Source organism: Lasioglossum baleicum, chromosome 3 (genome assembly GCF_051020765.1).
Source record: "Lasioglossum baleicum chromosome 3, iyLasBale1, whole genome shotgun sequence".
Classification (NCBI taxonomy): Eukaryota; Metazoa; Arthropoda; class Insecta; order Hymenoptera; family Halictidae; genus Lasioglossum; species Lasioglossum baleicum.
Window position 1 is genome coordinate 9,070,384 of NC_134931.1, and position 13,265 is coordinate 9,083,648.

The 13,265-nt window shown below is 44.2% G+C and overlaps 1 protein-coding gene across 1 annotated transcript; it reads left to right on the plus strand.

The window, feature by feature from the left end:
* Positions 1-268: 268 nt before the first annotated feature.
* LOC143206980 (uncharacterized) lies at positions 269-8,875 on the plus strand. The gene is made up of 2 exons (XM_076419920.1): positions 269-899; positions 5,583-8,875. The coding sequence occupies exons 1-2, from the start codon at positions 617-619 to the stop codon at positions 5,720-5,722; spliced, it is 423 nt and encodes a 140-aa protein (XP_076276035.1). The 5' UTR covers positions 269-616; the 3' UTR covers positions 5,723-8,875.
* The last annotated feature ends 4,390 nt before the right edge of the window (positions 8,876-13,265 follow it).

Consider the following 13,265-nt stretch of genomic DNA (forward strand, 5'->3'; position numbering starts at 1 on the left):
CCCTACCCTGACCAAAATCGCTTAGCATAATCCGTTGGACTGGGTTTCGTGCAAGAGGGAGCAGGACGGACAGACCACGAGACGAAGAGGGCATCGTGACCCCCAAGTTGGAAAAGGCCGACGAGCATTAGAGGAAGCGAGACGAGAAACGAGAGAGTTGCGCGCCATTTTTACTGCGCATTCATGGCGGCGCACCAATCAGATTTGAATGCGTCAAGTCGGTGGAAGGGTCGCCGCGGACCTCGTGGCTTCGTGCTCCACGGAAACCGAAGCCAGTCAGGAGAAGCTAGAAGGAGTCTGGCCGTCGAGCGGTGAAGACCAGAGAGTCTCCGGTTTTATCCGAGTGAGGTTCTACGTGACTACGTGACCGATTCCTGAGGAATCTTGACAGAAAACTTGCCGGCTGCCGACGAAAATATCCGCAGGATAAATCGTGGAACATCGACGGATCGCAAGAAACAAAGAAATCGGAGCAGTACCGTTTCGATTCGGAGTAATAATTGTTCGAAGAAGAAGCTCCCTGAAGAGAGATCGTGGACGCGACTCGCGTCTGTCCATTGTTCCACGTTACACGAGGATAATCGATATACATACACACATCAAACAACCCATCGAAATGCTGGCTGCTTCGATTTGCCGCGAGGTTCACTTCACGGTCCTGTCCAGCACGACCATGGCCACGCGCGTTCCACGCTGCCTCTTCGGCAAGCCAAGCTCCCGGGAGACCGTGGAAATGCTCCAGGAGGCCCTGGACGCCGAACGCAGCAGGTTCGCCAAACGATGGGGCGTTGATCCCTGTTCCGAGGACAAGGAGAACAACTACCAGAGGAAGCACTCCGAGAAACAACCCTCGCCGAAACGACGCTGCAACCCGTACTCCAGACAGACAAACATTCACGGTGAGTACCGCACGCGCATTCACTTTCTTACTTTCAATGAATACCGCGCACGCGTGACATTCGAGCCTTCGACGCGAAACCCCACAAGAGCGCGTGGTCTCTTTTCTTCGTGCGAATTTTCAGAATATTTTGGGCTTCTTGGCTTCTGAGAGTCGTAAATTTGTATCGTCGGTTTATCTCGCTTTATCACCGTTTTCCGAAGATTGGTTATATAAGAGTCGAGAAAATGGTTCGGAAATTAAAACTCGAAAAGATTTTATCGAGAGAGGGAGGAAGGGAGGTTGTTATAGTGAACGATGCTAGAGAGGATTTTGAAAGATTATGTACCTGTAGTGAAGAGGTTTTTGGGCGGGAACGTACGCAGAAATAGGTCTGATAAGCACGGCGTGGAGGGGAGGGAGCATCAGAGGATTTTGGCGGGAAACGAGACGGAAAGGCCTCGAGGAAAGGGAAGGAGCGAGGCGCAGGCGCAGTGCAGGCCGGTCGCGTGGCTCCGACCTGTTTTCATAGTCTAGCCTCGCTCCTCCGCGCCTCTTCCGCCTTCCCCCTTTCTCCCTCCTTTCGTCCGCTCTGTTCGGCCAGAGCTGCCGGTCTTACGCGACCGTCCGAAGACTTTCGACCGATCCTCCCGAGACGGCTCCAACCGGCCACTATCGCTTTCCAAAATTACAATCCCAATACGGTAGTTTGCCCCACGTACCTCCGACGCTTCTATCCTTTTCTCTTCTCTTCCTTTCTCTTTGCCTCCTCCTTCGATTCGACTGCCACGTGATTTGATTATTGATCGACGCTTCATGGCCAATTTAGGCGTTTCTCGCTAAGGATTTTGCTCTTGTGCAAATCCACTATTCTTGTGAATAGATTAGGAGCTTTAGATTACTAGAGATATCTCTTATGAACACAGACTTTGGGCCTGGTTCAGTCTAGAACATTTTTATTGACATCGATACTGTATTAGAGACGAGCAGAGATTGTTCAAGTCTGTACTTTGGAGCAGGCTGAAGATAGACAGTATTGTTTTGGTATTAGGCTTTGCGGTGAAGGTTGCCAAAGAATAAGGTAGCCAAGAATAGAACTGATAAATGCATCGTCCGCTCGTGTAATCTTTGAAAGGATGCAAACGCTTTGAAGCTTGCGTCAGACATTGTACTCCAGAGAGACGAGAAAATCTGGCCCTGAAGATCCTGAATCGAAATTATAGAGGAGGTTCGATTTGACTAGCCCTGCGGTTACGAATCGAGCAAGAATGCGTCTAAACGGGGTCTACTGTAAATACCAGCGGCGAATATGCAACGGAAAGGCCTGGAAAGTATCCTCCGTGGATGAATCACGACGGATGAGTCACGCGTGCTCGGACGAAATACCTGAAGGGTCCCCTGAGTCATCGAAGGGCCCACTTTTCAAGGAGTATGACGAACTTGCGATTGCATTCCTTGGATTCCAGTTCGTCTCGTTTGCGCACCAGCGTCACGACCCGAACCCGATTCGACCCGACGCGACGCGACGGTCTCATACCGCACAATGGATATCATAGACTGTCGACCAAGGTGCTTGTCTGCGACTGTCCGCGATTTTCATACTTCAAGTCTGCAATTTTTACCTTGATATTGAATACATTTTATAAGGCCTTAACCAGTTGCGATCACTAATTGTTAGTACACCATAAAATTGGAGTACGTAGCTTTATCATAACCGTACCCTAATCAAAGGTACAATTCCCACGCTGCAGATTTTCTAGCACAAAAAGCAATGCCCTAAACAATTACAGTTCTTCTTACATTCATCGAATATCTCATCCCCCGTAATTCCACCGTAAAATTCTTTCGCGAAGAAAAAAGAATACTTCGCACGGTGTGTGCTCGAATGATCCTCAGAGCATAGACTATAATAGACCATTAACCTAAGTGGAGCTGGAAAAAGGAGCGAACCGTTTACACAAATATTCTCGCACCGCCGCGATTCGCCTCGATAACGTGCCAGCCGATGATTCTCGGGACCGGGTGGGCAAAGAGTCCCGCGAAGAGCCAACGGAGCGAGACATCGCAACAAGCCCTTTACCACAGACACCTGTTCACCCCCGCCAGGGTGCTGCCACCACTTTTGAACTGTCTTTTTCCCACGATTAAATCAGACTCGCGAAGATGCGATACCGTCAACGGGACCTTCCGAAGGCCGTCGACCACCTGTCGCGATAGCTCGCTTCTTGCGGACGCATTTGCATTTACACATAGCCTTGCGACACCTTCTAGCCCTATTGTACTGGTGCTTCTTCCCGATTGAACGCATGTCGCCGACCATAAGCTCAACTACTCGTCCAAGCGTACCTGTTCGTGAGTCTCTTGGCTGGCAGCCCGCATGATTTACCTGAAGCAGCATTGTATCAGATAATTACATGAGTAATGGCTTAGTTAGCTTGATGCAAGATTACATCGTGTTTGCTTTGCAGAAAGTTAATGCTCGTACATCCATTTTTTATGGTAAATCTGCTGGGTATTGCTTTCTTTTTTTATGGTTTTCTTGCTAGTGACTTCTTCTAGAAATCTTGAAGTTGATGGTAGCGCCAGGAGTCTGTTATCGTTGTTAGTACGTTTTCAGACTATCCATGCGATACACGTTACATGGTCAAATACAAGTTCTTTGCGATTTGGTGGTAAGGGTTCTGTTTCCTTCTATATTTCGTCGAACCTTGCACCCCATGGTTAGGTACTATTATCGTGTTCATGTCGTATAAACATTTGTAAGCTGATAACAGTGATCAAGGACATTTTAAGAAACGAGTTCTTCAATCCTAACTGTTCTGTTGAAGGAAGAATTTAAGAATTTGTTAAAAAACGGGAGTCAATCGTAGACATAATGATGCATTCGTCCATAAAGTGTAACTCTTCATACGAGTTCTCATTAGCACTGCTTATTATAACAATCCCATTCATTTTTGTTTACACGTTTTGCAGATATTCCTTGGTATTTTTCAATTTTTCTCAAGCTATAGAGAGACATGAAAACCTGCAATCTATTCACACTAATGTCTAAAAATAAAATTAATAAAATTAAGATTAAAAATAAAATTAATTGACTATTGCATTAACCATTAACATAACCATACAATGAAAATGGCTAGTCACTGGATCACACCCTAATTTAAACGAAACTATCGAGTCATCTCGTCTCCATCTCCTCTTCACCTAATCTCGCTGCACTCGCAAAATGGAACTAGAAATAGTGAAATCCAGTAGTTTCAGTTCGCTCGAGGAACCTCGAAGAATCCTGTGTATCCTCCTTGGGAAGCTCGAAATAGAACAGAGAGAAAAGGGGATTCAGAATTTTGGTTCAGGTTCTTCGCGTACTCCGAAAGAATCGAAAAGAAACTGACCTCCTTTCAGTGGAGCTCGTTGGGTGAAAATCCCAGGTTTGATTGAAAAACGTAAAGAGAGAACCGAGAATGAGAGCGAGAGAGAAAGAAATGGAGGGGGAGAGTTGGTCTATGGGGATCCACGATGCTGTCCGGACAATGGTGATCTCGATCTTTGTGTCTAGATCTCGAGGTGGAAGCATATGGACAGGTAGAACCGTCTACCACTTCACGTTGAAGCGTGAAGGTTCTATGCGATGTCTAGGATAGGTATTTTGTGGCTCCCGCTCTAGGTGCGGGATAACAGATGTTGACAGACATCTTGGAATCTTTAGCGGGAACCTTCGTTGCGCTCGGAAAGGACCAGAGGAGGAGAAACTAGAGGACTCGGTTTCGCGCACCATATGGCGGACCAGCGCGAAAAGGATCCTGGAAGAGGGATCAACGTGTCCTCGACATATGGCCGCTGCTTCTTGGCGGTCCCTCGGATTTGTTTAAAGCCCTGCACTTGTTCTGGATCATGGGATGTGGCTCCACTGACCCACAGTTACCCAATTTTGACCTGTTCCTACATTCTGACCCATGCAACGAAACTTTATACTGGCTGTAGCCACAGCCTAATACTTGCATTTGTTACTTCTCTCATTAATATGGCCTTTTCTCTGTATCGTACCAGAACACGTACAATATCACTTTCAATTCGAAAAATCTCCGGTGATCTACCGTCACCAGGCAATCAAAAACAGTGTCCACTGCTCCATATCGTCTCGCGGCATCTCCAAACGTCGCCAATAGGAAAGCCACGATTTCCGAATCTTCGACGAACTCTCCGCAAGGATCTCGAACAATGTAAACATGAAGTTGTCAGCGTGATGCCAGTACCACGGAATCGCACCTGCCCGCCGGGGCAGATCGAGTAAAAAGGAAAGCAGCAAGGGCGCTCAGGTGGCTACCTGATCGAAAATAGGGTGTCCACAAGACGTTTTGTTCGTCAGGCTCTTTGTTGTGGAAATTTCGTGTTTCGCGCTCTTCCCCATACAGGTTAAAACGCGGTGGCAATCAGCCGAACGGTTCTCCCCATGGAAACCATGCGACTCTCGAACAATGATCTTGCAACGGTTTTCCTTCGAATCCGCTCTTTTATTTCACGATTTTCTTGTTTCACCATTCCCACAACGAAAAACAAATGTCCCATGATGCCGAAACGCGACGCGCGCGACAAGTCAGCTTTCGAATTCGCGATTCGAGGGAGGCGCGGCCCCGTCGCGGTCTCAATTCTAATTGACTCGCGAATGTGCATACTAATCTGAAACCTGGCCCGTTTCTTGTTGCAGATTACTGGCGAGCCCGTAAGGTGTGCGAGGTGAATAAGAAGCCGCTTGCATCATCGCTGGACGTGGCGAAGCAGCAGAACGAGGCGTCGAAAACGGCGAAGACTACCGTCAAGTCAACGAAAAAATCGACGCAGAACTGAAGAACGGAGCCAATGAAAAAAGCCAGCGAAGAACGGAGAGAGCGAGAGAGAGAGATGGAGTGTGCCCTCTCTCTCTCTCTCGCGTTGACTATCGACTTCTGTATATTTATTTCGTCGCCGTTCTTCCGTGATAGTTGTTGCCGTGACAGCGGCCAACGAACGTCCTCGTTATCGTTAATTGATCAATGTATTATTATTGTAAATATACTTGCGTCACGCGATTTATTACGGAGGTTTGGACGGGCTTGCCGATCGTGATCGAACACCTCACCGGCATTTTTTCACCGCGGAACAAAGATAGGGAACCGCTCGTCATCGTCGACGAGACAGAAAATCCTTTCGTCGCGGTCGAGACTTGAAGACTGCGCCGAGTTAACGAGTTTGATCGGCGCAAAGGTCGTCCGGATATAGCGAGCCCGTGTCGAGAGCCTGAATTCGGTTGGTTCCTCCAACAATGCAGCGCCTCCAAAGAGTAATCGAATACGACGACGAAAGTCCGAGATGTCTCCTTGGTCTCCGCGCCGAGACGCTGGAGAAAGTCCTATGTAAATCTGACGAACCTAGGATTACGGAAAATCTCTAGTCATCTAGTTGTTTAAGCGAAATAAACGTCGTGCTTTCATACGCAAACGCTGTTGTCTTTTAATCGACACCCCTCCTTCGTTACCCTTATGGTTTAATGTTTGATCGAAGTGAAATTCAAATGCGTTCATAATTGAGATAGATGCCTAAGCTACTGTTGTAACACGCTTGTTGTGAGCTCAAAATAAATTACAGTTGATTGCAATTTTGATAATTGGTGTAGTTTTCTCCTTTCGAAAGACAGACTGTAGTAAGCTAGAATCGGAGATGGTGAATAAATTAGAAAGGCCTAGTTGCAATTCAGCGTTAAAAGTAACGTTACCAGTATAGTTACAATGTCTGAAATCATAAATATGTAGGTTTGTATTGGAAATTTGTATGCATCATCTACAAGTCAGTTAGTTTGATTGCTTGTACTATTTGTGTACATATACTTTGAAAAATGTGGAATATAGTATATCTATGTATAGTAACTGCGGTTTGCTTTTTTTTTGAGGGGAGACAACTGTGACACACACATATATACCGATAGTGACAGTATCTGTTCGTCCTACTGCTGTAAGCCATATGTTACGAATATACAGTGAATCGAGTAGACAAAACAGAAGTGGATAGGAGTAGTTAGCTATTTCCATCAGTATGTCTGTCAATGAAGTCTACTTTCTCAAAGAATATATATCATACTGTTATAGAAAAAAATCCAACAGTAGCAAATAGCACAAGAATTGAATCAATCAGATAAAAATTTGAGTCAAGAGTAGATCAGATTATTTTTTAATTAGATATGAACTGCAATTTATTTCTGAAGTTGGGTTTGCAGATCGACGATAAGGATTCAAAGTAAATTAGATAGGATGAGGTAGATCGTGAGGGAGATATATGTAGATAATAGTTTAGGTAGTAGACAGTTGACTCCACTAATACTATAGCCGAGTCAAAATCTGTCAGTCGTTCAGGAAGGCTTGACGAGAATTAGCCAGCTGAAGAATATGGACGCTATTTTGTAACGAACATTTTGAAATATCCACCTGGACGGAGCCATGGTGGTCTGAGGCACACGTGTGGGGTAAACTATAGGGTGAGCTGGAAGAACCATGACCACACAATGGCCGTTACATTCTCAATTTACAACTTCCTGCATTGATGTTAGAACAATTTCTACCACCTCTTTCCAACTCGAAATTCTTTCAACAATAACCACTTTTATATTTTTCGTTAATCTTAAAACAAAACAAATCGTACAGGGTAGATCCACCCCTTAGTATCCTAGCTTAATTTGCATCAGTATCAAACATACAATATAATGAAAAAATATATATTCAAAATTAACCCTTAGCACTCGAGTGTTGACTCTGAGGCATCACTAAAAATGCTATATCATTATTCAAAATATTTTGTACATTATTATATTTGTTTGTATCGAATAAATTACGAAACATTTGAGTATTGCGTGAGTAAACTGCATCAGTTTACTATGCATAAAATGAAAAATATCATACGGAACGGAAATATTCTAGGTCAGAAAAAGTGTTCAGTTTCTATGTTAAAATAGTCCCGAGTGCAAAGGGTTAATGTGCATAAGAAAACTATGCGAATCGACATTAGGGGCAAATGAAGGTCATAAATGTGCCGGTGATTATGAAAGTGAAATCATGTTTCATCTCTTCGAGATATTTGAAAATTTATATATTAACATAATATACATATAATTTCTCAATTCACTACGTAATTATTAGTGAAATTAATCGACGTAATACATAAGAATCAAAACATCAATTTACCATATTTAAAAAATGTTGGAACTATAACGAGGGAAACAGTTCATGATTCGCAGTGTTTAACACTAAACCTACCACGAGGAGTCAAATGACCCATTTTAGGTTTTATATTTGACAATTATTGAAATTGTAAAGATGTTTTCATGAGAATTTGTTGATTATATTTTTCGACTCTAGTATATGTATAATGTAGTACAAATCTTAATCTTTTTATTTTTATAATACTATACGCATTAGTCACTTTTGATAGTCGGTAGGTTTAGTGTTAAACCGTTCTACTTTCCGGATAACTGTCTGATTCTCGCAAATAGCGTTGAAAGATCAGATTGACCGAGTAGATTTTTACAAGCACACCCTGTACAGACGCGTGTCTGAGCATTTACTTATCAGCGACGCGATGCGAGCATGGGGGTGGCAGAGCACGGTACATATACGGTTAATTGTAATGCGTGATGCACCACAGGGTCTTCAGCCATGGGGGAGCCGTCGGAAGGGAAGCAGCTGGTTCATGGTTTTAATGACTGTCATCCTAGCTAGTCATTTCGATAATGGTAACCAATACAACCACCCTACGAACCTCTTCCGATTACATTAAATCGAATGTCTGTAGCGATTCCATAACCGGCGCTCCAGAAAATTCAATAAAACCGTTACATATTTGCATAATTCGATTAATCGAACGCTCCGACCATGCGTTATGAGAGGGGTCGTAAATTAAAATAATTTTTTTTGTGAAGGGTAGTATGACGGAGCATCCTGTAACTCCGAAATGTTTTTAAGTCAGATCCAGAATTTTGTAGTTGTAATAAAAAATCCTTTTCCTTGATGTTCAATAATATCTGCTTCGTGAATTATTTAACCCTTATCCCAGATAGCACAAAGACGTCTTAAGGACGTCTTTAATGTATTATTATTACGTATTAATATATGTATATTAATAACCGGGTACCTACTTCCAATTTCTTTTTGAAATTTCTTTAATATTTTTGCTGCAAAATAGCGAAATTATAGTAGGTTTTTATGTAATTTACATTTGAGGTAAAAGATATGCATTGAGACTGTAAAGTGCATAATTGAATACCGTAGGAAATGTATTAGGTTGGCAACTAAATACGCGACCTTCTGTTTGGTAATTCTTTTGTTGTATTACGATAACCTCAATCAGTGACCATTTCTTTTGAACCGTATATCATAGGAAAGCTCTGAATTTTGCGATTAATTTGATCTAAAATACTCGTGCTTAAAAAATATTACGAACTTAGTTGCCAACTGAACTTCGACACATGATCTAATTTTCTATGGGAAAGAATTGTTAATATTCCAAAAATTTCTTCACAAAGGGTTAAACATATTTCCACCTCCAATCGGGCGTCGGTGATCGATATCGAGGAGGAACCGCGCGTTGGAGCAGTATAATTGGAAACCTAAAACAGGACGTGACCTCACCATGCGTTATTGTATCCAGGATCGTTAAGAACCTCGTCGTTACGATATCCAATTACTCGGGAGGAGTGAAACAAAAGAAGAGCGAGCGGAAAAGGCGTCGTTCCTAGATCAAGACACACACAGGATTCGATCGCTGGATCGCTGGATCGAAAACCAGGTGCAAGAGCCGAGCGGCGCTTAATGAGCGTTTATCAGTGGAACACGTGTAGTACAAGCCCCGGCGCAGGCCTAATTGATTGAATTAGCCGTGAAACCAGAGTGCGTTCGAAGGCCTACACCTGACCCCGACGAACTTCCGACCAGATCGATATTGATGGATCGCTGATCCCCGCTCGATCGATCAAACTTCCTTGTTCTTCGGCCGAAGCCGACCCCCGATCGATCAACTTTTTTACACGATCGGCAACGGTTTCATTAGCGATCATTTGAGGCGGGTCGTTTTTTACCTGACATTTTCATGAGCAGCAGATCTGGTTTTTGCAATTGGATCATCGCATTGGTTCCGCCTTACGGTTCTCCGATTCCTCGCCATTTCCTCTTTTTTTAAAACGGTTACGAATGTCGCCAATTTGGAGTGTTTCCGCTGTTTTTTACCTGAAAATTGATCTTTATTTATCTGTTGCTTCATGTTCACTGTTTGATGCATATAGGGTGTTGCATTGGAATGGAAACGATCCTTGGGGCAACATATTTTTGAAGAATATAATGGAATTCATAGGCGGAGGTATATTTAAGTCGTGCAAGCCACTGGCCACACACAGTGTCAGTTAAATATAAGTTGCTTGTATGTGCTCGTAAATAGACTGCAGGTCTTCACGTGTATTCTCACTGTCATGGCTAATTTTATTACTGTAGATCCTCGTGCAGTTCCCCATTTTCACGGTTAATTTTATTATTGTAGATTGTTGCGCAATGATGTAAATCACGCATTTATTCTCGTTTTCTACAAAGAACAACCGGGTAAAAAATTCAGAATGAAGACAGCTTATTATTTTTGATGATTGCTAATTGAAAACACACATTTAGAGCCGTACTCTAGACAACGTTATACGTCACATATTCAAGAAGTATATTTTTGCACTGTAACACTAACGATAGCTCTAATTTAATCATCCCTCTCCATTTCTTTGCAATGCACCACATTAGACATCATCTTCTACCCTCGGAGAAATCATGCCATTTTCTCAAGACAGTTGTTGCAGCATTCATTAAAAATGCACCGAGTATCATCTGCTGTGTTGACCCTCGCTCTTGCAATACTATACTGTCTTTAATCTGAATGAGAAAGGAATCACAGGAACTCAAGAATGATCTCAAGACCCTTATCAAGAAGAAGAAGCTTGATTTTGAAAGAAACGTAACGTACACTCCCAAAAAAATCGAGTCGCCTCACCACAGTAACATTTTAAAAAATTCGACGACCTGCCAGGTGAAAATTCAATGGTCGAGCGCATCATCGCCGGACGAGGAGAAAAAGCAACGTAACCGGAGCAGCGATAAATTACGATCTCTCCAGCGGATCGAAGAATGGTAAATGAGGGAGGTAATGTCCGATCGGGTCGCTCCAAATGACGTCCACAATGGGCTAACGAACTCACCGAGTGGCATTTCGAGTTCCAACGGTAGCCACGCGCCTGTTCCTCGGTTCGTTTCGTCCGGTATTAGCTAATACCCTGTAAACAGCGAGGGGGGCTATAACCGACTGCTGCAATTAAAGGACATTCATATCGAGTGGCCTGTTCCGTTCGACCCTTTCGCACGGACCCGCGAAAACTGGTCTTGATGACCGTTTTGACACTAGCACGCCATTTGTCATCTTTTTTATGCATTGCCATTTTCTCCGTAGCCCGCTGTGATGTACAAAAATTGTGACAAAATTCGTTTCTTCTACATGTGCCTAACAAAAGAACATCTAATATTAGAGATTACATTGAACTTTGGTAACTAAAGTCACAGTTGTTTGAGGCCTTAGATCCTGCAACAATAAACTCAACTATTCATTTTTGCACATATGTACGTGTATAGAAAAAAAAATTGAATATTAAAGCTATACTTTTTTGAGGTGTAGATAGTATTAGTTAATATGAGCAGCATGGCAGAAGATAAAACAATTGGTACTAGATCTATCGTTGTAAAATTATTGAAATTGTAAGCTAGCTTCAATAACAAATTATTGAACATATTTGTGTATCCCTCGCTGCTAATGTTAGACTTTCAATGTTTCAAACAAGATACTTCTATACATAAAATATATGTATTAGCAGGCTCAGGCCATTTATTTCTGAATACATGAATCAGAGTACAGTCGTGTAAACCTCGCGGTTTGGGATAGTTTCAATGGTGGTCGGTAGCCAGGAAACGATCGGGAAGGGGTTAAAAATCGCCATTCTTCGGACTCGTGTAAAGAGCAACGGAACCGTTTGTGGCGTCTCAGTGGGATCATGCGAGAACGTCCTCCATCTCTTCCGTTCACGAATCCGTGCATCCCTCGTGTCGCAGGCGAACCTAAAATTAGCTCTTTTTAAGGGACACGAACAGCCGATCGACTGGGCCGGATACGGACGCGGGAAGGTGCACGTGTCGTAGCTCGAGGGGAAGTCGAAATTGCGCCCGGGAAAAAGGCGAAGAAGAACTCGCTTGACGAAAAGACCGCCGAGTGCGTGTCGAAGACACGTCGATACCGTAAATCTGTGCCAGATGCTGCGTCACGGTGCATCACATTGCGAGAAGATCTAACCTCAAGAGCCTACCCATGTCAACTTCATGCATTCGTCGATAGTTCTGACCAAATACTATGCATGGGTTTGTTAGGATAGTCAGATAAAGCGCGTCCAAATTCTACACATCCAAATAGTCAGCCTTAAACTACACAGTTAAAAGTACTATAGCAAATTTGTGATAAATTTTTTGGAATATCCTAGTTCATCGCTGCATACATATTGAAACAGAGACCTCTTGGAGACCGCGAGCACCGAAGACCCCGCTGTTGAGAGGGAAGCGGGCCCGCAGGCGCCCGGCAACCGCTTCCAAGGTAGTTCCCGGAGGCGGTGGAACGGAACGAGCGAAACACAAACGGACACTCGCTTTTTCGCTCTTTATATTCAGACTGGAAGTGATTTCACGGTTCGCAGGACCTCTCTCCGGTCTCCAGACAGGATCTAGGCGAGGCATCCTGCCAGCGATCCTCCCCCCACGCGACTGGTTGCCTCCTGGCGAGGCGTCAACCACGGTTAACGTGTCTATTCCTTTTCGAACAAGGTTGCTCCCTTGTTTCGCCGCCTTTCCCGGCCTATTTGCACGGCCGGTGAACAGGATACGGTTGTAACCGTGTTCTCTTAGCATCGGTTCCATGAGAACCGGGGACCGATTTCGAAGTCTCTGCGGTCACCGATCGAATTCGTTCAGCAGATTCTCACAGCAGAGACCTGGCTCTGCGTGAGAGACCCTGGTGAGATGACTCGTGATGGCTCGTCGACGGTGGACATAACCCCCGAGTTCAATACTATCGGTCAGTTTTTGCGGTGAGGTCTTGGTCCACCGGCCAGGGGAACCGGAGGAGAACAGTCTCTCAAGCCCGTGGGACATCTGCTCCCCAACGAATCCCCATCGCACGCTTCACAAACCTACTCGTGCTTACTGTAACTTACCACCGTCGAATCGAAGCTACGTGGGCGGGGGAAAAGCGGCTCGGTTGAAATTTCATCGCGACGAGCGCCGTTACGCCCTCTCGTAGTTTC

Coding starts and splice junctions, on each gene's coding strand:
- LOC143206980 (XM_076419920.1), top strand. CDS start 617: ATGCTGGCTGCTTCGATTTGCCGCGAGGTTCACTTCACGGTCCTGTCC. Junction 900..5,582: donor CAGACAGACAAACATTCACG/GTGAGTACCGCA, acceptor TTCTTGTTGCAG/ATTACTGGCGAGCCCGTAAG.